The sequence below is a fragment of the Copadichromis virginalis genome, linkage group LG10 (assembly GCF_057382275.1).
Source record: "Copadichromis virginalis isolate Kocher_CV1m ecotype Utaka linkage group LG10, C_Virginalis_male_GT1.1, whole genome shotgun sequence".
NCBI classification, from domain to species: Eukaryota; Metazoa; Chordata; class Actinopteri; order Cichliformes; family Cichlidae; genus Copadichromis; species Copadichromis virginalis.
Window position 1 is genome coordinate 13,751,441 of NC_140627.1, and position 23,714 is coordinate 13,775,154.

A 23,714-nucleotide genomic window follows, 5' to 3' on the forward strand; every position below is an offset into this window, starting at 1 on the left:
TTACCAGGTAAGCACCAAATATTTGTAACATCAATTCAACTTTTGACCAAATTTGAAATACTGTCATGACTTCCTCTCCTGTCTCTGAGTTATCGTGTTAATACATTTGCTTTTGCAGTACATTAAAAAGTCAGTGCTGGTGACACTGAAGCATAAAAATAATTAAAACCTGAAAAGTAATTATAAATAGCACTGAAAGAGCTACATTCAAAATTAAATGGGCCAGAAATATTATTCAGTGGCTGTACAGAATCATCAGATAAAAGTTTGTATTGGCACCATCGGGGTTTCTTCCTCATATGCATAGCTACATACATTTACTTAACAGAACTGTTTAAGAGCAAGGAGGTCATGCATAAGTAAATCCCCTGTATCAACAACCAAGATTAAGGAGGCAGACATCTGATACACCCGGGGCTTAGCCCTAAAGGGTAGTATGTATGTGGGATTGGGATTGGGGGGGTTAGAAATGACAAAGATTAATAGGCTCTGTTTTGAGTTTTGTTCAATAGGGAAAAATATATATCACATGTGCAGGACACCTTAAACTACGTAGTTTTTTAATTAAGCAGCAAGGCAGAACAAGGTCAGGGCTGTATCAAGACACGAGGACTACACACCAATTCAATCAGACCCAGAACTGATCCGGAATTAAAACAGGACTACAACAGTTCAAAATCAGGACTACTTAGGACTTAACCAAGACAGAATCAGAAACAGAACTAGATGATAGTAGCACTAAAAATCATCATAGACCTGCACTACACTTATTGTTTAATTCTACCAAAGTCCACTATTTAGATTGAGAAAAGTTTATATAATTATTTAGCCTTGTTGTGCAAACAAGCCTGCAAAACTTAATAAATATAGAATTTGAAAAATAACAAACCTAAAAAGAAACACTAGGTACGAGATACATGAGGACCTATGATACGGTGATACTTTTGGTAAACAACCATTTGACTAACATGTGTGTCTCACCTGCTCTTGTTCCCACTCAGTTCTGTCCTCATTCTCCTCTCTCTGTTTCTCTCTTTTGATGTTGTACAGTAAAAAAAATGTTTTTTGTTTTCCATAAAGTGTATGTAAGTATCTGGTTTAAACTGTGACTATACTGCTGTATATTGAAATTTCTCTTGTTTTGCATAGGAATATACTGAACAACATACAAAGCATAATATATAAAATAACATCTACCAGAGTTATTTATTTGAAAGAAGCACCTCATGTCCATTCTTGTATATCAGTGCATTACTGAAACCGATTTATTTAGCCGTGGAGGGTAACAACTGAAAATATGAAATAAACACACATGTAAGCTAAGACTTTCTAAAGAAACAGCATTGTTGTTGTTCGGCTTTTCATTTCGCCATTTGTTGATTCACTTGAAGAGCAAGTAACGTAATATGGGTCAAGTGATCAGTTTGATATCAATCTTTTGTGATGCACCGTCATATTTACATTATTTGTACAGTACGAATGATTTTCTTTGGTACCTGGTCAAACTTTTGTTTTATACAGTTGTCAGCCAGGCATCTAACTATGAAAAAATTACACCCCAAAAGACCCCGGGCTTCTGAAAAAGCAACCCGGGCTTAAGCCCAGTAAGCCCCCCCCCGCTCCGCCACTGCTGTAGAGTGAATACATCTAATGCATTTAGAGCTCAATTTATTAACAAGCTGATATTACTGATTGATGTTAGTTATCTGCCGCCGATGTACTGTTATCAGCATTTATGATAGCCGTTAAATAAAAAATAATAAAGGAAGAAAGGCCCTGCGACAGACTGGCGACCTGTCCAGGGTGTACCCCGCCTCTCGCCCTATGACTGCTGGGATAGGCTCCAGCACCCCCCCCCGTGACCCTGGAAAGCATAGGCGAAAGCAAATGGATGGATGGATGAAAGGAAGAAAGGGAAGAAGAAACATGCTTCAACCGTGTTATGAGTGTTGATGTTTTATAGTTTGTCCACCAGAGGGCATAAATGTTTGCACCGCCACAAACATAAGAATGAGTTAATCTGAGCAGCCAGTCAGAGCATATATGAGTAAATAAATAAGAACCCATACCAAATGTTAGCAAAATCTGTTTTTGCTTCATGTGTGTGAAAGAAAACTGGTGTAGAAAATTGGATTTTTAAATCACCAAATATCTGTGTCGTTCTCAAAACTCTTATTTCAGTTGGGCATAGATTTATTCATTGATAGAGTAAAAAATCTATTGAATGTTTGGAATAATAATGTCATACTTTTAATATGACATTTTAATATCTGCATCCATAAAGCATATTTTGCAGTTCATGTTACCCCTAACATAAATCTACACCATCTACATCACTCTATAATATATAGAGATTTATGTCTATATAAAATGCAGGTCCCCGAAATCCTTTGCCTGTGTGACTGTATCGTCATGCAGCTGTAGCGCCCCAAGTTTAGCACTGTCAGAAGTCCTCATCATTCACTTTTGTCATTTGAACAGCAGGGAGCAGCATATAACAGCATTTTAATATTTTCACCATCAATGATTCTTACCTACATACAACATACCTAAATTGATATAGAAACAGATAATACATTTTTAGGATCATTGTTTAGCGTTTACTTAAATTTAAGATGGCACACAGCTACTCCGACACTACCCCGGCAGCTTACAAAGGAATAAGATAACTTATTCTGATTCGCTTCAACCTTATCGTGATGAGTTAGGACGAGAACAACAAAATGCTGAAGCATTAAGTGGTAGTAAAAAGAAACAGCTGACTAAACACTGAAAAACTAATTAGGTTAACTGGCAACAGGTCAGTAACTTGATTGGATATAAAAAGTACATCTTAGGCAGAGTTTTTCAGAAGTAAATATGGGCATAGGTTCCAAGATTTGCAAGAGACTACAGATTGTGTATCAATTTCAGAATAATGTTCCTCAGTGAAAAATTGTGAAGATTCAAAATCTAGAGATATGTCTGTATGCCAGGAACAAGGCCAAAAACAAATATTGGATTACTGTGATCTGCAGGCCCATAGCAGCATAGCATTAAAAAAAGGCATTACCACTGACTGGGTTCAGAAACACCTTCAGAAATCACTGTCTGTGAACACACTTCAAGTTAAAGCTCCATCACTCAAAAAAGAAGCCATTCGTGAACATGATCCAGAAAAGTAACCTTCTTCTCTGAGCCAATGCTCATTTAAAATGGACCAAGGAAAATGCAAAACTGTTCTGTGGTCAGAGAAATTGAAATTTGAAATGATCTTTTGGAAAACATGGATGTCACATTCTCTGGAGTGAACAGGGGAGGCACCATCCAGCTTGTATTCAGCTCTCAGTTTAAAGGCGAGCACTTCTGATGGTCTGGGGTGCATTAGTGCTTATGGAATTAACAGCTTGAAAATGTGGAAAGGCACCACAAATGCTTCCATCCAAACGGTGTCCTTTCAGGGGAAGGTCTTGCATATTTCAGTAGGACAGTCCTAAACTGCATACTGCATCTATTACAGCGTTACAATAGAGGTGTGCCATCAAATCTATATCTGCCTCAGTTTTTTTTTCTTAAACTGTACATTTTCTCAGTTTAAACATTTGATGTTTTATTTGGTCTATTGTGAATACATATTGGTTTATGAATGTATGAAAATCATTGCATTGTTTTATTTGTATTTTAAACATTGTTGCAACTTGCAATATGGGTTCTATTTTTTGTTAGAATATTTATTTAAAATTGTGCAGAATTGTAATATAGTCTAGTGAATGATATGAGAGTTTTCAAGACAGTGTTACAAAAGAGACTGATCTTCATTAGCTACCCCTTTAATGTAGTAAAATCTTATTATCAGCACTTTTAATGACATTTTTGGTTTCATTTGCCAGACAAAGGTGTAGCCATGGACATCGGTGGCTTGGAGACTGTAGTGGCAAACTCTGCCTATGTGTCAGCCCGTGGCAGCACGGATGGAGCTTCAGCAGCTGCGCTGCGTGACAAAAAGATGCGTGCCAGACTGAAACTCCCACATATCAGAAATTGTGAACACATGAAAGCAACACTAGACACCACCTTTGACAGCATGTGTGTCAAGCAACCCATCGGCAAGCGTCTCTTCCAGCAATATCTGGAGAGTGATGCAACCCATAAAAATGCTGGAGAGCTGTGGAAAGACATTGAAGAATATGTCGTGTGCCAAGAGAAGGACAGACTGCAGAAGGCTCAATTGATAGTCAATAAATACTATCAATCAGCTTCAAAGAATTTTTGCACTTTCCTAGAGGAAAAGGCCATCATTCGAGTTAAAGAAGACCTCAAGAATGTCCGTGGTGACTTATTTAAGGAGAGTGAACAACAGCTGCTCAAGCACTTGGAAAAAGCGGCCGTGGATGGCTTTAAGAACAGCATGTACTTCCTGCGTTTTGCTCAATTAAAATGGATGGAGAGCCAGCCGTTTGATGAAGAGTGGTTCATGGACTTCCGGGTACTGGGTAAAGGAGGTTTTGGCGAAGTGTTTGCTTGTCAGGCAAAGGCAACAGGCAAAATGTATGCGAACAAGAAGCTAGACAAAAAGAGGCTGAAGAAACGCAAAGGCTATGAGGTAAAATGCTAAGACTTCACAAAGCGGCTCATTATTTCAAGAAAGCATTCAGAGTTGTAATGAACATATACAGCTAAACAGTTGTTTTCAGCAATGGTTGATTTGCTCTCAGCACAGGCTGCACATGCACATAGCTTTATGTACTTTACCTGCAATGTGTCAAGAAATCAGAATCCGAAAGTTAACCTTCAAAGCGTCCTTTGAAGTGTACAAAAGCCATTATGAATAGTATTTGTTGCTTCTTAGGTTTCCTGCAGTAGTAAGACAGAATGTCGTATACGGAGAAAAAAGGGCAATGAATCTCTCTGGCTTACATGGACCTGTGTATAACAACCTATTATTAATTTATAGAAGTAAAATAATACAAATTATCTGTTTGGCTTGACATTAGATGTAGGGCCTCCTGACATTGCACATTCTTGGTTTTGTTGCGTTAATCATGTTTGCTAATGTTTAATTTCTCTTTAGGGAGCAATTGTGGAGAAGCGCATCCTTGCAAAAGTTCACAGTCGGTTCATTGTGACGCTGGCTTATGCCTTCCAGACCAAGACAGACCTTTGCCTGGTTATGACCATCATGAATGGTGGTGATTTAAGGTGCTAGATCAAAATCAGTTACAGCAAAAATATGCACACATCAACCTAAACACTATGACTTGCTAGACTATGACGTGCTAGTTCCTGTAGTTAACACGGGTGAAGGATCCACTCCCCTCATCTCGACAAATAAGTTTGTAAAAAAAAAAAGTCAATATTATTTCCTTTCTTGCAGGTTTCACATGTACAACGTCGATGAAAAAAATCCTGGTTTTGATGAGAAGAGAGCATGTTTCTATACAGCTCAGATCATCTGTGGGCTGGAACACCTTCATCAGCACAGAATCGTATACAGAGATCTGAAGCCAGAAAATGTACTTCTTGATGATGCAGGTAAGGAATTAAGACTGTAACACTTAATCTGTTTTCCATTTGTCTGTTTATATTGTCAGTTCACTGCCAAAATCTTTTAGTCTCTGTCCAAACCTGTCCTGAGATTAAAAAACAAAACAACAAAAAAAACAACCCTAAAGAGAAATCACATGCAGGTAGCGCCCAATCACAAAGCCCTAAATGACCAGTAGGTAAATGATGTCCAAACTTGTGTCCATATGCTACTGCTGTAATCAAAGCCTTTTTACTTAGGACATGTCCGCCTGTCAGATTTGGGTCTGGCTGTTGAACTTCCACCAGGAAAAGATACAACTTCTGGATATGCTGGGACTCCAGGTAAGTCATTTAACTCCTGTTATACCTGAAGATAAAGTTGCACTTATCAGCCTCCTTAGATAAACCTTTGATATCAATTTTAAAATCTTATGTTCCCTTGTTCTCGGGTTTGTGCATTCACAAACTTGGGTGAATGCCCATCTGCCCACATAAGCCTTTCAGGGCTGAGGGGTAAAAACTATCATATTGGAGAAAAACGTGTAGCCTTCAGGTTAATGCTGCCAGCTCAAACATCTTTACCAACACGTAGATTGCATTTCTGGACTATTGTGTGTGAAACTGTGTTACATGTTAATACAGGTTTCATGGCACCAGAGCTGCTTCAGAAGAAGCAGTATGATTACTCTGTGGACTACTTTACTCTGGGAGTCACGGTGTATGAGATGATTGCTGCCAAAGGACCTTTTAGAGTACGAGGAGAAAAGGTGCTTTACATACATCCTCTCTTCTCCTGCTTGTCCTTCTTGACGGTTCTCTGTGCCTAATAAAATGTATATAATGTTGTTTCTTCAGGTCGAGAATGAAGAGGTAGCTCGCAGAATTCTAAATGATCCAGTTTCTTACACACCAAAATTCAGCAAAGAATGCAAAGACATCTGCGAGGGCCTGATGGAGAAGGACCCGACTAAACGACTGGGCTTCAAAAATAACGAGTGCGCAGAGCTCAAGAATCAACCATTTTTCAAAGACATTAACTGGGGACGTCTAGAAGCAGGTGATGAAAAAATATCATCGACAAGCGCACGTATTTCCTAATTACATGTCTATTGAAAACGATGCAACAAAAAGATGCTCATTTGTTTATCTCTTGTGTTTCATCTAAAGGAATGCTACCTCCACCATTTGTCCCCGATCCTAAAATGGTCTATGCCAAAGATATTGATGATGTGGGTGCCTTCAGCACAATCAAAGGTGTGGTCCTGGATGACAAGGACGCTGAGTTCTACAATGACTTTGCGTCCGGCAACGTCCCAATACCCTGGCAGGAGGAAATGATTGAGACTGGTGTGTTTGGAGAGCTGAATATCTGGGGAGAGAAGGGGAAGTTGCCCAATGACCTTGACCCTAATTATGTGGAAGCCAAAGGGGGGGGATGTGTAATGCTTTGAATTTAGATGGATGCAAAACAGATATACTTCTAATTTTTAAGATCAGTCATTTGTACAACAATCTGTTGTTGATGTATTTAATTTATATTATATTGTTATTATTTATGTAGAATTTGCATGCAAATATTTTATCTACTTATGATGTAATATCTATAGTATTTATAGAATATATAGAAAAGTACAGCATGGTGAAATAACACATAGCTGAAATATAAAGTTGTCAAAACATATGTTGCACTAATTGCATTGGTAAGATTTTTATTCAGTAATTATAGAAAAGCTAACTGTATAGAAATCACATGCAATGTAATCTGTATTGACACTGTAGTAATATGTTTTTATTCTTTATGTATTTATTATTAAGAAACAGGATTTAAGTAATTATTACAGGAAACATTTTAGATAGAAGAGTTAAAAGCAATCAATAAAACCTTCGGAAGGGCAAGAGTTGGTTCTTTTCATTTGTAACTTTCTGGCCTGCATTTGAATTTATATGAATATACATGGTGATAAAATATATAGCAAATGTCCAGCTTGTGCTTATGACAAAATGTGGAAGAGCCAAAAAAATTACTTTGTTTGCCAATGTGAATGCAACACCAAATCTTCTATCCATCAGTGTGTCTTTGGACTGTGGGAGGGAAGCCAGAGCATCCAGAGTGAACCCATCTAGTCAGAGGTAGAAGGTGCAAACTCCACATAGAAAGGCCCCAGCCTGCAATCAAACCCAGGACCTTCCTCCTCTAAGGTTACATTGTTAACCAACACAACAGTACTGACGAGACCAAATCAGCAGATTAAATTTCATTGCACGTTTACCAGCTGCAGCAAAACTGTGTTGACATTTCACTGATTATTTATTCACTTCTACAAAGAGGCGGCTTGTTCTTACTGAGAAAAGAAAGACAAGGATTTTCTAGAATAGTTGAAAAAAGTGAATGACTCACTGTTGGTCAGAACAGTATGTTATTGAAGGACATTTATCTTGTTTGTCTCGAGTTGAACACGTTTCTTACTGATACTGACCTTAATTACACCATTCTGCGTAATTATTGAAATAAATTATTAACCATCTGATAATGATGAAAATCATGACATGATGACGTGTTCCCCGAACAAACCTGCAATAAATCTGTTTTCTTTTTGATGTTTTAATCAAACCCTACAGCAACAGATTATCAATTATTTTATCTACATTTCTGAAACTCAAATGCTTTTTTCCTGTTGCATTTACCTTGATTAACGCAGGATACGAATAATTGATTTTCCTTCTAATGAAAATCCATGCTTATCCATCCAATTAACCAAACTCGCATGTTTTCGGTCAAGAGGACACCGATGAAGATGAAGAAGAAAAAAAACAAAACACAAAACAGAGAGAGAACATGCAAAAGCTAACAGTTAATGCAGCTTACCATTTATTGAGGACAAGTAACTATCAAAAATGTAAAAAAAAAAAAAAACAATTGTTTGTGAACAATTCAATATAAAAGAGAAAGACCAGAAGTACTCAGAGAGTGCAGATCTCCACTAGAGCCGCTCATTGTCTGGGCAGTACTTTTAAGGCAATAGTACTGTATTTGTATCTCAGTTTTTCTTTGTTCTTTATAAACTATTTAACTATGTTACTTTAAAATTTCACAACTGGAACATTCTATTCTTTTGTACAAAATTAAAAACTATGGTATTGAGAAGGTATATTTTAAAAACCGCTGCCATAACTTTCCTTTCTAATTAAGCCTCGTGAAAAGTTCTTGTTTCATTAAAAAACAAAAACAAACAAACAAACAAACAGGTATGTTCTGCTTTTGATTACTTCAACTATGTGATATTTTACAAGATAATTGGAAATTCATGTATTATTAATTGTTGTTCTATCTTGCAATGTAATGCTCCTGAAATGGATTGCGTGTTACCTTAACATGCAAATTTTCCACAATTTTTGCTATAAGTTTTGGAATATACGTATTTCAGAGGCAATTTAACCTTGTACAGAGAAAGAAATTTAAAATCAATCACCCTGTAACTTTAATTTTACATAGCAAATGTTGCTTGACAGGACGATGAACCTACCACTATGTTGGAAGTTTTGTGCTGTCATAAGTTTAGCAATTAATCAACAAACAAGTGCACTCACACGCAGACACACATGCTGTCTGGTTATGGTGACTGCCTGTGGAAAAAAAAAATAATGTGCGAGAGAGAAAGAGAAAGAGAGGGATGGGGAAATGTCGAGTACCGTACTAGTAAAACCAGTACTGACGCAGTTACTTCATCAAATTTCTGCTACCTTCAGCACACAAAACCTGACCGAGGTTTAAATATGCTGCATTGTTAAATGGCTTTTGCTGAATTTACTACATTACCAAACCACATATGAATCATCCTCTAAAATTGAAACAGGGGATATTTTCAAAAGTTTTCTTCAGTTAAGTAATATTTTCAATTATGAAAGTCATTTAAATAGACAATCAAAGAAAATCAGATAGTCTCAAGCGAATTTTGTGCAGAAGCTACTGTTACAGTCACATCTTCTATGCAAAATTTCTTTATAAATGAATTTACTTCCTTACCTACTAGTTTACTTGAAGCAAAGCAAACCGTTTCAGAGCAGATTCATCCATATGTCAGTATATTACTAATAGTAGATGGTGGCTGGCGCGGCTAGCTATGGAGAAGCATGGAACAATCTGTGCAATGCAGCTTATTAATTACAGGTCAATTAATCATTAGATAACCACAATGTACCAGATATAAATCACCACACACCCATACACAAGTCAGAAACAATGACTATGTTTTGATTTTGGCTATATTTAGATGTAAAATAATCATCCAGAAATAAAGTTAAGGAATGTCTCGTTTACACCTTATCAGTAGTTTTGTCATTAACTGAATGGTTGTGCTGCTCCTCATTGACTACTTCTTTATGACATTTATAGATCTCTTCTAGGAACGGTGTGGAATAGGAACCCTGCCTAGAAGCTAACTTGGATTTAAAAACATTGACAGTGAAACAACATTTGGAGCAGAGTTGAAAGCCAGGGGTACAAAAGCGTGGCACATATCCAGTAATTACAGCTGAAACGTGAAAGGGATATGCAACGCTTGCAGTAAATTAACTTGCTATAACTAGGTGAAATTTAACACCTTCACTTAAAATCGTTGAAATAATAAAAATAAAATTGTATCTTGAATTATTTTGTCTTGAATAAGAAAATGAAGGGATTAGAGTTAGGGTTGATTTTAAACATCAAGTCCGGCTACTTGTCTAATTCAGTTCAATTTTCCCTTTAAGCAAAGAGGTCAGTGCGGACACAAGTAAATCAGTATTTAAATTTATAGAGAGGAGGGCAGGGAGATAAAAGATTAACAAAACATTAAAAGTGTAATTCCTCTTCAGTACTTTGAACTATGCTTTTGATTGCTGGCAGCAAAAGAGAATTCCCATTTGATAAGATACAGACTTTAAGGGGTGATTTGAAGTTTCTTAGAAACTAAGAATTGCTTGAGTCAAAGATGGTAAACACATCACCATTCATTCTGAGGGACAGTCGGGGAGATTTGCACGTGCAAAAAATTAATTTAAAACAAACATACATTTCATATATATTGTACAGTATAGATAAATTCTGGACTTTTTTACATTTCCATACATTTTTTCTCATGTGTAGACACTAATGAATTACAAGGTTGAGTTGTAGCAGTCAGGCCTTTGTGCAGATTCTTTTAGGTGACAGCTCTGCACTTTTTCAAGCTAATCTTTCAACAGAACAGACATTGTTGGATCGATATGCTGTATCACTTAAAAAAAGTATTTACAAATGTTAGGAATTTAAACAGGTCTTTTTTCCTGCTGCAAAATTGTTAATGTTTAACTAGTGCCGCAAAAAGATACTTTTCTGTCCTTTATAAATCACCTAAGCAGCTTCAAGTGTTTGCTTTACTGTTAATTCAGCATTTCCCCCCTAAGTATTTGCCCATGGAACTTGAAATAGCCTCATTAAAATTGAAAGTTACCAACTCCTCAGAAACAGGACACAGACAGAAAGACAAGATTCAGAGATTAACAAAAAACTGGAACTGCTGAAAAACATTCTTAATAATACAAACAGTTAATGTTTTATGAACATGCTCCTTGTTTACTCACATTTCTATGGCAACTTGCCTACCATGTGTAATGTCATGTATTTTGGGCGGGATTAGCACACTTATATTGTAGCTACAGGCTATAAAGCAATGCGGATATTAGTCCAGGTACCAGTGCATGAGGAAAAAAAATCCTGAGTCAGTTCTCACATTCCCAAAATGTGTATCAGATACTGAAGTCGCAACTAGAGCTCCTCCAATTATTATTACTTCTACTAATTATTAATAAAAATTACTGCCAAGATGAACACGCTCATTGAAGTCGTAGCACTTTTTCTAGGTTTTGTTAGTTGGATATTGACTCTTATAACACTAGAAGATCAGCACTGGAGGGAATCCAGTCAAGACGGCAGTGTTATATTAACTTCTAATCTCTATGAGAACCTATGGATGTCTTGTGCAAGTGATTCAACGGGGAACTATAACTGTCGTGACTTTCCATCCCTTTTTGCTCTTCCAGGTAAGTAAAGTTTTAATTTTTTACATAATATTTTTTTCATCTTCCAAAATACGCCGTTTACAATAATTTAATTAGGTAACTAATATAAAAGTACTTGGGATTATATGCATAGCTTGCATATTCTCATATATGTATTTTTATTCTCTTGATGATTTAGCAAATTTTACAGTCATACTGAAAGAAATGCTTTAAACTTAATATGAAATAATAATCAAATAATCTTCATAAAAGCCAAAAAAAAAAATACAATATCTGCCACAGGCTGTAATCTGAAGGCGTGACAGAAAAAATAAACAGCATCTGTTCAATCTAAACAAACCTTTTGCCAAATTTCTCATGTAAGTCTATTTTTGTCATGTGTGTAAACGCAATGTTCAAAACCATTTTAGGGTTGGTGGTACTTCACTCCATTACAGAACGAGTAAAACTTGTTTTTCAGAGATAACATGTTCATTTTAGGCAATTTAGTTTAAAACTGTTTGGAAGAGAGTACATTTTGAAGTTAAATGCTTCTTTTATTCATTACCAAATGCTGGGATCCTAAAAGACTAATAATGAATCTGTCTGATTTGCAGACAGGCAAGCAGACTCGACTTAGGGTCATAATGCAACTATGCATCCTCATCACCTATTACCACAGCTGTTACCATCATCCCTTGTAGAGAGAGTGAAATGAGGAGCCAAAGCATGGCTTGAATCCCATCAATAAATAGTTAATAACATTGGCACAGGACTTAAAGCAAATGGCAAAAGGTGACATGTAGCTTTAAATCTATAGACATTGGTAAGCACCTCTCTGTGGCCCCGTAAGTTGGGTAACATTTTGAGTCTTTGAAAAGTTTGAATAGAACTCAGAATAAAGGGAATGTTGAGTGGGTGAGCTGGAATTAATTATTAATTTGTACTTTTTGTAGTATCTTAGCAGGAAAATTTTCTGACACATTGAGGCTCAGTGGCTAACAACTTCAAGATTGTGTGGGAACATAGTTTGGAGATGAACGTTTACGTCTATTTTTCGTTATAAACCCAATAGTGGAAGCTTTTGCTTCCTTTCTGGGCTTTCACAGTTGGATAATGATCAGGGTCGCCCTTCCAAATCGATACTGGAAGGAATTTACAGTTGATGGTAATGTTATCTCACCCCATCAACAATGAAAACCTCTGGATGTCCTGCGCAACTGACTCTACAGGCGTTAATTATTGCCGTGATTTCCCATCTTTGCTTGGTATGTGGTCAACACATAAATGTTCTTGTTTTGTTTTTTAGTTTTATTAAGTTAAGTACTTATTAATTGATCAATTAAGGATTCATCTGGCTTAGCTACTCAAGCCCAAGACTTTCCAAGTAAGATTTTATCTGAAACCATCTTAAACTATGTTGTAAAAATCAGCTCTTATAACAGAGGACTTTAAAAAAATCCTTAATAACAAATAATTAAACAGTCTTTACAACGGTAAAAAAGGTTGATCCTTTTTATGAATGTTTTCATCAACATTTTACTTGTTCAGGGTGTGTCAGTTGTTTACTTGTCTGGAAATTTCTACTGTACTAAGTACTGGTGAACAGAGTAACTGCAATAGAAAATCCAGAAAAAAACAAATGCAATAAAAACTTTGACTGAATTATAATTAATCAATGCCCATTTAGCAATTAGCATCTACTTTGGTTTGTATTTCTTAAGTTACTGTTTAAGAATCAAGTTATGCGAAGTGACATATAAATATTCACCATATCAAAGTGATCCAAAGAGAAAGAGTTTTGTAGTACTCAAACAGTTATCAGTCTTGCCTACAATCCTGAGGCACACATTTCTATACTATGTATTCTGGTTGATTGGTACTAAAAAAAGACCCAAGATGGGCTGTACAGCCCGGTCACAAGGTCTGCCTAGACCTGAAAGGATAAACATTTCCTGTTCTCTGAAACAACAGATACTTTTACAATTTGCTGACTATTTTATCAGTTGTGAAATGTGGAATAATTTGAAAATATTTGTGGTCTGCCTGAACTTAATCAACTCATATCATTGTGTCTGTCCTGTGAGATTCAAGGTGGAGCCTCTCACTGAAATGTGAAACAAATGAAAATCTGAGGGCAAGAATTTTTTATATGAAGCTTAATAGAAACAAACAAAAAAAGCTTTTTCTAAAGTTCTTACCAACTTACTGCTTAAATCTTTGTTACTTATTTAGATATAACCATACGGTACACAAACGTATAAATCAATATGTTATTCTGTCTTTTATTTGCACACAGGCTACATTCAGGCCTCTCGAGCACTGATGATTGCTTCAATTGTGTTTGGGTCGTTTGGCCTGGTGGCTACGCTTGTAGGAATGAAGTGCTCGAAAATAGGTGGAGAAAACTATGTTCTAAAGGGGAAGATTGCTGCAGTTGGAGGAGTGTTTTTTTTACTGCAAGGTAAAGACTTGGGGGTGGATGAAAGATCTATGAAAAAAAGGAATGAAAAAAAACTTTCATTTAAAACAAGCATTTTAGTGTTTACATGTGAAATTTTTGCCTGATTATTTGAACCAGACTTACAATTTGAGAAATGCAACCTAGCCTCCATAAAGTCATGTGACAGATTTAAGACAGTTCACACTCCCAAATGAATGTTTGCACAGAACACCTGGTTAAATATAAGCATGCCTGGTTCGATTTCTACTTTTCACAAGACATGCTATCATATCACCATTATATAATGGTTTACTAGTTCAAAAGGTTATCCTTACGCTAACAAACCTGCTGATATAGGACCGTCATTAATAAGAGTTTATGCATTTCAACAGCACTATTGGTTACCCCATTTAAAAAAACAGTGTGTGAACCCAGTTATAGGATCATCTCATTGACCAAAATGTATTTTCCCCTGTATTTGAAAAAGCTATATTTGATATATACATTTTTCATTTAACAACATATTTTTAATTTACATAATTAATATGATTTACTGAACTACAACTTGTAAAGTTTTTAAAAAGGAATATAAAAAATCTTATGCAACATTTAGATAGCATTTTTGTTGCACAACTGGCCTAATGTTTTTAAACTTGACTTTTTTAAAATAAAGATATGTGCACTACTCTGTGAATTTAACTTGTTTTTGCATTTTGTAGGGCTTTGCACCATGATTGCCGTGTCTTGGTACGCAGCAAACATCACCCAGCAGTTCTTTGACATTCTTTACCAAGGGACAAAGTAAGTCAATATAATCTGCATCAGCTGAAAGCACATAACATAGATTAAAAATTGTTAATATTAAATAAATATCACAATCAAAATGTCATATAAATAAATCTTATTGTCTTGCAGGTATGAGCTTGGAGAGGCGCTTTATATTGGCTGGGCTTCAGGCACGCTTGCCATTTGTGGAGGCTCGTGCCTGCTGTGTTCCTGCGGAATTATGACTGACAGTGAAAAAATGTAACTGTTGCTGAAAAGTTTAATTCGCCAGATATTATACATATAACAGGTGTATAATTAATATAATAAAATTAAACGTGCCTTTTGTATTTTAGACCGTATCCACTCCAACCATCCTCCAGAGGACACGTGCGATCAACTGTGGCACCCTTTCAGTCTGTCAACTATGACAGAAACGCATATGTCTAAGAAGTTAATGTGTAGACGGAAAAGTAAGAATCTTTTCAGAATCTTTCTGAAAGAGACAATGAGTAAAAAAAATAAATCTGGTATCATTTATAGGGGACATAATGAAAACTGTGACAGTATAATATCAATTACGGTCATAGGTTCCAGGACAAAATCTGTTACAGTAAGTAAATTTTGATGCAAAAGTCACACTTCCAACTAAGCACACAGTTGGTATATTTTGTTTTCTAATGGTCCCATACATAATTTATCACAATAACAGGACACGTGTGGTTTCAGCCAGTGCGGTTTTTGTTTGTTTTGGGTTTTTTATTTTTTCTGCAGGAGCCACTTGAGTAAAAAGAATGAAACAATCATAAGCACAGAGTATATTTACATGTCACTTTGTTGATTTTATACATTTCTCAAGATTTTTGCATGGTTTTTTACTATATATTTACCAGTTATTTACCATTTCACAGTAATCGAATGCCCTAAATTATGAGAATGTTAACACGTTTATGATTTCTGCTAGTGATGCTCAGCGGTGTTTAGCACAGGTGACATTGTTGTTGTCATTATTAACTACTTTGCACAGTCAAATAAAAAAGGACATTCACAGAACTTGCTTGCACAGCAGCTTTTCATTTGAATGTTTAAATCAACAACAACAACAAAAAAAAAAAAGCTCAGAGCTCAAATCTTGTCATATAACCCACTTAACAACAGTACTTTCTCAGGGCCCACTTTATTCTTTAATGCCCATTTTAGTTTGGTGACACATTGTGTTTTACATTCTCACATAATACAGATTCAACACTTTAAAAATGCCATCTTCCAGGAACAAAAAATCACCTTTGGAGTATCTCACAGTTGCAACCTGCTGGAAAGCTGTGATGTCACATCTGGGATTTGGTTTACCCAATGAGAGTCAAGAAACATTTTGCTGATTGGTGATAAATAATTTAAATGTAAGGAAGAGTTTAAAATATAACATTTAAAGCATAAAGTCATGTACAGCACTTTAAAAATTCGCATTCTTAACATTCTTAAAAGCCTCATTCTTAACAGGTTGTTTTAATATCTCTTCCTTTTCATTACTTAATTGGTCACAGTAGCTGCATCACTGTAAGAGTGAAAGTAATACACTGGGTTTTCAGTTCCTCAGAAACGTACATGAAAACATAAAAATGTACCGAACCACTGATTTATGCTACTCAGTGTTTTATTTAGCAGGGGTCTGTGTTTATGGGACTTTGAGCGATACTATTTCAAGTCTATAGAAGAAGAAATCAAAAGGGATAGCCGTATCACATCAAAAATACTAAATTCATATGTATTTCACATCCTTCGCCCCCTGTAAATTAATTTGTTAAATCAAGGACACACACAAGATATAATTAAGGCTGTTTTATGGAGAAAAATACCAAAAACGTTTTAAAACAAGCACCATTTTGCACAGAAGGGTAAAGAACATAGTTTTCTTGTCAATCTTTAGGTGCTTCATTTGCTAAATTGTCCAGGTTCTGTCCATCAAAGCGGATAGCGTGCCAGCCTTCAGTGACAGTGAGGTCCTGAGCTCCTTTAGCAGCATAAAAGTCTCGAGAGGGAGTGTTCCAATTTAGCACAGACAACTGCAGCCGCACACACTGCTTCTTTTTCCCAATCTGAACAAATAAAAAAAATTGTCCTGCTCTTAATCATGCACTATTACCTCGCTATAACACAAAACAGCTGATATTAACCAAAACAGAAGAAAAAAATCAAAAGCGTCCAAATGCAACAAATCAAATTAAAAAAATAGGTTTTCCATACAACAACAAAAACAGTCTTACCTCTGCAACTTTGCTCAATAAGGCTGTACCAATGCCATTTCCTACAGGGGAAACCATTATAAACATGATAAAGTAACAAATACATCTAGATTGAGAGATATATATATATATATATATATATATATATATATATATATATATATATATATATATATATATATATATTAGGGGTGCAACGATATTCGTATCGATATTGAACCGTTCGATACAGTGATTTCGGTTAGGTACGCATATGTATCGAACAATACAACATTTGTAATTTATTTTATCAACTTTCCTTCTGACGATGCTGTCTGTGTTGAGCGCTCAGTGAATCTGCGTTCGACTACTCTGCCTAGGCTGCACTGTCGAGCGCAGATCCACTGATCGCTCCACACAGACAGCATCGTCAGAAGGAAGAGCGCAGGGCAAGCTAGCGAGACAGAAGTTAAGCTCTCCTTGCAACATGGCAAATTGAACCTCTCCCACCCTCATTCAGATCTGGCGTTTGGAACTATTTTGGTTTTCATGTGACGTATGACCCTGAAGGTAAGCGCGTCATGGACTAAAGTAAAACAGTATGTTGGATGTGCCACGCAATGCTCAATTACATGGGTGGGAGCTAGTGTGTTAGCACAGTTAGCTCGTTAACGTGTTGGCCATCTAGCCCCATGCACGGGGCTATCAGGGGTAGCTCGTTAACGGAGATTTGCTGTGTTGTGGCGTTAAGGTCATTTTAACGAGGTTAACCTGAAAGCACTAGTGGGAACACAACGAATATGACTGCACATTTACGCCGACATCATCCTAGTGCAAAGACAAAAACAACAAGCATGCATGCTACAAACTTTACCCGAGTCATTTAGACAGCCGTTAGCACAGGATTCTCCTTATGGGGACCTGATATGTTTAATATGCTGCTGAGAATATAGCCCAGAAGAAGCGGATAGTATAGCTTTTATTTTGGAAAGAGCTATTTCTCTGTAATAAACTCTTTTCCAAAGATGAGTGATTCCTCAATCAGATACAGGGCTCGCAATATCGCTAGCCCGACGTCCCGGGGCTAGCGATTTTTCCAGTCGGGCTACCAAAATCTATCTCTTCCCTGCCCGTCGGGCTATTGTAGGAAGGAAAAATATATGTCAATGCTTTTGCATTCTTTCGGAAATGTAGCTGGGTAATTATGTCATTGGCATCGGTGAGCCACTGTCAATATGTGACATATTGAAATCGCGTTTGAATTTGCGCTTGTTTTTTGCTTTCACTTTGCAATCGTGCGAACTGTGTATAGAGAGCGACAGCACTGATTGGTGAGTGATGATAATTTGTGCACCAATTCCTCTGACATCGTCTTATCAATCGTTAGCTTACTATGCAAACATGACAAGTGAAATCTCCCGCAGCAAGCTTAAACATGTGAGAGGTTGATCGCGCAGAGAATCGCTGAGCTTATGTGAGTGCGTGTGTAAAAGCAGCAGGATATATATTTTAGTTCTGCTGAGCCAAATAAGACAGGTCAGGGTGAAGAAGTGACAGCCAAAGAAAAGCTTACCACAAAACGGAAAAGTTATGACAAATGAGACTATAAGGCAAAAAGAAAGTGCAGCTTTATGGTTTCATGGACAAAAGAATTTCTGTGGATGCAATATGACGAGCTATATAACCGGGGCTGCACATAAGTGGTCCGCAGGTGCGCATTCGCTGTCAAAATAAAAAACACGCACAAGGGTTAGGGTTAAATTTAAAAACTGTACTTTTGAGTTAAAATATATATTTATAATTTTAATAAATGACAAATTAAAAAGGCATGAACATTTTATTTTGTATCGAAAAAATATCGAACCGTGACACCAAAGTATCGAACCGAACCGTGAATTTTGTATCGTTGCACCCCTAATATAAATATATATATATATATATATATATATATATATACACACACATACACAAAAAATATTGTACCTCTGAATTTTGGCATCACATACAGGTCCTCCAAATATACTGCCCGTCCCTTCCATGTACTGTAAGTGTAAAAGTAAAGGGCGTACCCGGTAACTGTGAATCCTATATGAACAAAAAGAGGCAAATATTTCAAAGGGAAGTAAACATTACGACAAATATCATGGAAAAACCTCTCTCTTCCTTATACTAAACTACACTTTTATGTGGACTGCTAATGTAAAAGACCGCTATTGCTAATAAGGACTAAAGATATTAAATTTAAACTAAAATAATCTAATGCTGACTGTGCAGCTGTGGTGACGTGAGCTGGGAAGTTCCTAATTACTTAGCAGCATTGCTTTGTCTGAGCAAGGTTTATGTTTGTTTCTAACACGTGAAAGAACAATGCTTATCTTAATTTTAGGAAGAATAGCCTCATGTGCCACTGTTGATTTATGAGGTAACACTTGTTCAGTCACAATTTGTCAGACATGTATATCTAAACAGCAAGGCCAGAAGCCTTTTATTATACTGATAAGATCAAGTGTGGCAGACAAGGAAGACTACAATAAAAACAAAAGGCCATGATTGAACATTTACCCTCATTAGACTTATGCTCTTCTGGTACTTCTGCAACGAGGCATTCAAAGAGGGGGTTCTGGCAGAAACCATCGCGCTCTAACTCTAAATTGCACAAGAAAAAGTTATTCATATAGACATGTTTAATCTCTATTTTAACAGCAATAAAAAGCTCTCAAACAAGAAGAAACATCAAAAACATACATTTGAGAAACTGAATTCTCTTTAAAATTGTCTCTTCATTAATAGTAAGTAGTGACAATAACATTTTCTGAGTAGGAGAAGCATCAGGGTCTCTATTAAGCCAGTTGTGAATGACAGTCCTCTACTGTAAATTTTTCCAAAGGTATTAGCAGGCTTTTACTTAAAAGGATGCTTTTGTGTCAAGCTTGGGATCACAGTGTGTCGTCAACTTCTGAGCACAATAGAAAAACACAAGATATCAAAACAATCTGGTTGTATTTGTTTTTTAAAGACACTTAGTAATCCAGCTATCTTTATCTTATAATAAAAGAGAGATTGGATGTATTTCAAAAGAAGCTGCATGACAGTTGATAGGGAAAAGTACACGAAGAATTGCAGTTGACTGTATACACCTATATCTAAGGGACCTAATCCTAATCTTATTCAGTTAATCATTGTTGGACTAATTACCACTCGTTCTCACTGAGCTGCAGTTATTGTTTCAGCTAATAACTGCATCTAATATATGAATTTTATAGTTATATATAAATTCATCCTTCAAGGCAGCACATTTTAAATACCAACTTAACTAAAGGTAAAGAAGCTCATTTCTTTATTTTTTTTACATTATTTAACAGCAAAAAAGGAAGAAAAAAAAAGAATGTTGTACCCATGAATAAATACTGTTTAGTGTCTTATTACATCTTCTAACGAACTAATGTTTTCTGGAAGATTAATTCCAAGTTCAATTCTAAACCTGGAATTCATCAGCTAAAAATACATCAGAACAGGCATCAGGTTTGGTGAAGCCACCATGCTGCCCGGCCATCTTGAATACAGTGACTGGCCAGGAAATTCTTTGAGGCCAGCCTCTGTTTATCAGAGGGAAAGTGTTCTTTTTAGGACACTCTAACCTAACTTTAGCTGGTATAATGTTAGTTTTTTTTGTTTGTTTGTTTGTTTTTAGATGTTCACCTGCTGTGGAGGCAAGTTTCAAAATCAAGATATGATGGATCATACCTATAGTTTTTTCATCAGAGAAAGGAAAGAGACACCACTACAGCAGCATCAACTGCTCTACAACTCAACTCTCACTGTCATCGGACAAATGTTTCACTCACTCATTGACTCATCTTAAACTCCTTTCACCAAGTTCTACAACCTTCTCCAGCATAAATAAATGTGGAAACATATTGACAGTTGAGGTAACAACAGAGATGAACTACAGCAGAACTACAGCAAGAGTTGTTTGTCCTACAGCGACCACCATAGCTAGGATTTTTCACTTGAACTGAGCAGCATATGAAAACAACTCAACTGATGAAGTCTGCTATCTATTGACATCTAGTGGTTAGCTGTACCTTTAAAACATTAAATTCTGCCAGGTTCTATGTCATTAATCTCTCTGGCTTCATGAGAAAAGTAAAATGGGACACAGACACTGTGAAAATAATTAAATTCACCCAAGTTATTTGTGCTGGAAAGGTCTGTTTGGAGCTGGGAATGTTTATACCTTATTCCATTTCTTTCATATGACATAAACATGACTTGTGACAGTTACTGTCATTTGCATTATTGTTGTGTGTCCCTAAACTGTTGAGGCAACAAATGAAAATAAAAGTTTTCTCTACAACAATCTCAGAAAACCTTCTTTCATATTCTGCCATAAACAATTTAACTGTTCTCTCTCTTTTTGTTATTTGTGTTGTTTGATGTGTGGACATACTGCAAATCGATTTCCCATTGGGGGCAATGAAGTTACCACTGACTATATAATTATAAAAAGAATAAATACACAACTTTGATATTTATGTTTAATGATTTTAAAGTGCTTACTTTTTAATAGTGGGGTTTATAATGATGATTGAGTATGACAATCTGATTGTTGGGAGTTTAACCCTTGCTAGTTACTTATTAAGTGTAAACATGGCTGCACTCGATTTAAGGACTGTGGTCTGACTGCCAGTCATTATATAACAAAATTATATAACAATGGTTCATCATATTATACATATGCTTTTGCAGTCGGTTTAAAAAGTCATCATTAAAAGTTATACAGAAAAAAACGGTATGCTTTTAGACAAATAAATCTTTACTTTCCGTAACATTTAACTAATGGGAGAATTACCTTCATGCGAAATCTTCACTTGGTCAGGCATCTTTTCATAAATCGCCAAATCCTGAAAAATGCCGTTTTACCGTTATGTCAACTGAGAAACACACTCTGGAGAATTATTAGGAAACAAAATCTAACATTTCAGATATTGAGCTAACGTTTAACAGAGCCCTATCAAAGTACTGCGAAGTGGGAAAAACAGAGATAAGTTAACTATAATTCACCATTATCATCCTCGATATGTCTTTGCAGTCTTCCTTCGCAGCACGCCGTATTTTGAAATTCATGTCTACAGTAATTGCAGAGTTTCAGGTTTTTTTTGCCAGTTTTCAGCTCTAAAAAAGCTACGCGGTAAAAAAAAAAAAAAAAAGTCTGTACAGGAAGCGGCTACGCCTTGATACTTCCGCCTTCAAAATAAAGGTCAAAATAATTTTGGAACTTTAAAAAATGTATTATTTATTTATTGATTGATTGATTGATTTTTATTATTATTACCGTTTTGTATGCCTTTCGATTTGGATAAGGCAATAAGTCTTTATATGAGCCCCATTTTACAACTACCAACAACAAAATTTCGCACAATTAGGAGCACTTACGTGCATTTAAAATAGTACAAGTACAAAAATATCCGCCTGCTCCTTTTCAAACAAACCGCACACAAAGACAGTAAAAAGTAAACCTCCAAAGTTGCAGTAAGTGTTGAACCACATAAATGAGCAAATTGCTTAAATATGAACAAATTTCATAAGTTCGTACTTATACTTTTGTTTGTTTGTTTTTAGGGTGCTTAGTCATTTTTCTTGAATATCATTTTTAAAAAGTTAAACTACTGGTTTTTCTTGTTCTTTAGTTGACAGATATTGGATTTTTAACCTGTCAACTTATATGACACGTCAGAACACAACAGGCTTTATGGGGCCCTAAAAAAAACAAACAAACAAAAAAAAACCCCTGAAATTAAAAGTTTGTGAAAACAGCTAATGGGAGTGAGCTCCCACTATTTTTTCTATATACACTGAGCCCCCTTTAAAGGCTCAACAAAAAGGTTATGGATAACCCATGGACAATTACAACCATTCAGCCATACATGGCTTTCCAACTAAAACAACAAATGTTAATGTTCTTATTTTATTTATGGTACAGTTAAAAGCTTCAAGAAATTTAAATATTGAAATTTTTTCTCCTATTGTGATAATAGTCACCCGAAGTGACAAGTGAGCTCAGTCAAAAACATTAAAAAAAAAACAACCCCAAAAACAAACAAAAAAAGATTATGTATATGTACACGTGAATCACAACCCTCATCACACAACACAGGAGACTAGCTGTGTGAAAGTAATAGAAAGATATGAAAAGTGTCCAGTATTTAAACTACTGTATTTGCTTGTGTATGTGGTTCAGCTCTTAAATTTACTGAAAGAATTCCAATAGGTGCAGCTTTTACTTTGGGGGTGAACTGCCTCAACGTTTCATTTTCACTGTATTTGAAAACTTTAACAGCTGCAAAAGAATTGTACTTCTTTCACCGTTTTTACTTTCAAAGGTCTAATAAAAGTAAAACAACGCAGTTGTGGCCTCTATTTTTCTTTATTGACTTAAGCAAAGAAAAGCCTTTAAAATTCATATTTACCACAAAGTAACACTATATGTCATCTCTATAAATATTGCAGTATATAAAACAAAAGGCATTATTCTGCAGTTTTCACTTGCTGACAGAAATCATTCTGCATTCAGTGACCTTTCGCTCAACATTTCAAATGCAGGATTGAATCTTTTTTTAAAAACTTTTTTATGGGTACTTTGAATTCAAACTAAGTTTTGTTGAGGCTGAGTCTTTTTTTGCAGGTTATCTTATAACCTTTGGGCTTAAAGCTGCCTTTCATTACACATTAGACCCATTTACACACAACAATGTAGCAGC

General features: G+C 35.9%; 3 protein-coding genes across 4 annotated transcripts; 2 read left to right on the forward strand and 1 right to left on the reverse strand.

Annotated features, from left to right (window-relative positions):
* Positions 1–3,877: 3,877 nt before the first annotated feature.
* grk1b (G protein-coupled receptor kinase 1 b) lies at positions 3,878–7,393 on the forward strand. Its single transcript, XM_085471373.1, has 7 exons — positions 3,878–4,582; positions 5,051–5,178; positions 5,354–5,511; positions 5,764–5,847; positions 6,148–6,272; positions 6,361–6,562; positions 6,673–7,393. The coding sequence occupies exons 1-7, from the start codon at positions 3,884–3,886 to the stop codon at positions 6,954–6,956; spliced, it is 1,680 nt and encodes a 559-aa protein (XP_085327499.1). The 5' UTR covers positions 3,878–3,883; the 3' UTR covers positions 6,957–7,393.
* Positions 7,394–11,308: 3,915 nt separating this feature from the next.
* LOC146700002 (claudin-15-like) lies at positions 11,309–15,500 on the forward strand. The gene is made up of 5 exons (XM_085469987.1): positions 11,309–11,565; positions 13,823–13,987; positions 14,686–14,767; positions 14,882–14,992; positions 15,088–15,500. The coding sequence occupies exons 1-5, from the start codon at positions 11,349–11,351 to the stop codon at positions 15,179–15,181; spliced, it is 669 nt and encodes a 222-aa protein (XP_085326113.1). The 5' UTR covers positions 11,309–11,348; the 3' UTR covers positions 15,182–15,500.
* A 1,055-nt stretch (positions 15,501–16,555) lies between these two features.
* Positions 16,556–22,154, reverse strand: sat2b (spermidine/spermine N1-acetyltransferase family member 2b). Of its 2 annotated transcripts, XM_085469988.1 has the most exons (6): positions 22,018–22,152; positions 21,806–21,857; positions 19,516–19,599; positions 18,937–19,038; positions 16,996–17,036; positions 16,556–16,827 (listed from the first exon to the last, which is right to left on the reverse strand). In XM_085469988.1, exons 1-6 carry the CDS (start codon positions 22,078–22,080, stop codon positions 16,648–16,650), a joined length of 522 nt encoding a protein of 173 aa, XP_085326114.1. In that variant the 5' UTR covers positions 22,081–22,152; the 3' UTR covers positions 16,556–16,647. The 2 variants fall into 2 exon arrangements, with proteins under 2 accessions (XP_085326114.1, XP_085326116.1); XM_085469990.1 differs by lacking the exon at positions 19,516–19,599 and having other exon boundaries at positions 22,018–22,154.
* Between the last annotated feature and the right edge of the window lie 1,560 nt (positions 22,155–23,714).

What these genes read in the sequence shown, in the direction of transcription:
- grk1b (XM_085471373.1), top strand. Translation starts at nt 3,884, where the DNA reads ATGGACATCGGTGGCTTGGAGACTGTAGTGGCAAACTCTGCCTATGTG. An exon ending in TGGATATGCTGGGACTCCAG is followed by an intron (nt 5,848 to 6,147) that starts GTAAGTCATTTA and finishes ATGTTAATACAG; the next exon opens with GTTTCATGGCACCAGAGCTG. An exon ending in CTGGGGACGTCTAGAAGCAG is followed by an intron (nt 6,563 to 6,672) that starts GTGATGAAAAAA and finishes TTTCATCTAAAG; the next exon opens with GAATGCTACCTCCACCATTT.
- LOC146700002 (XM_085469987.1), top strand. Translation starts at nt 11,349, where the DNA reads ATGAACACGCTCATTGAAGTCGTAGCACTTTTTCTAGGTTTTGTTAGT. An exon ending in ATTCTTTACCAAGGGACAAA is followed by an intron (nt 14,768 to 14,881) that starts GTAAGTCAATAT and finishes ATTGTCTTGCAG; the next exon opens with GTATGAGCTTGGAGAGGCGC. An exon ending in ATGACTGACAGTGAAAAAAT is followed by an intron (nt 14,993 to 15,087) that starts GTAACTGTTGCT and finishes TTTGTATTTTAG; the next exon opens with ACCGTATCCACTCCAACCAT.
- sat2b (XM_085469988.1), bottom strand. Translation starts at nt 22,080, where the DNA reads ATGAATTTCAAAATACGGCGTGCTGCGAAGGAAGACTGCAAAGACATA. An exon ending in ACATATCGAGGATGATAATG is followed by an intron (nt 21,858 to 22,017) that starts GTGAATTATAGT and finishes GGCATTTTTCAG; the next exon opens with GATTTGGCGATTTATGAAAA. An exon ending in AGAGCATAAGTCTAATGAGG is followed by an intron (nt 19,039 to 19,515) that starts GTAAATGTTCAA and finishes TTGTTCATATAG; the next exon opens with GATTCACAGTTACCGGGTAC.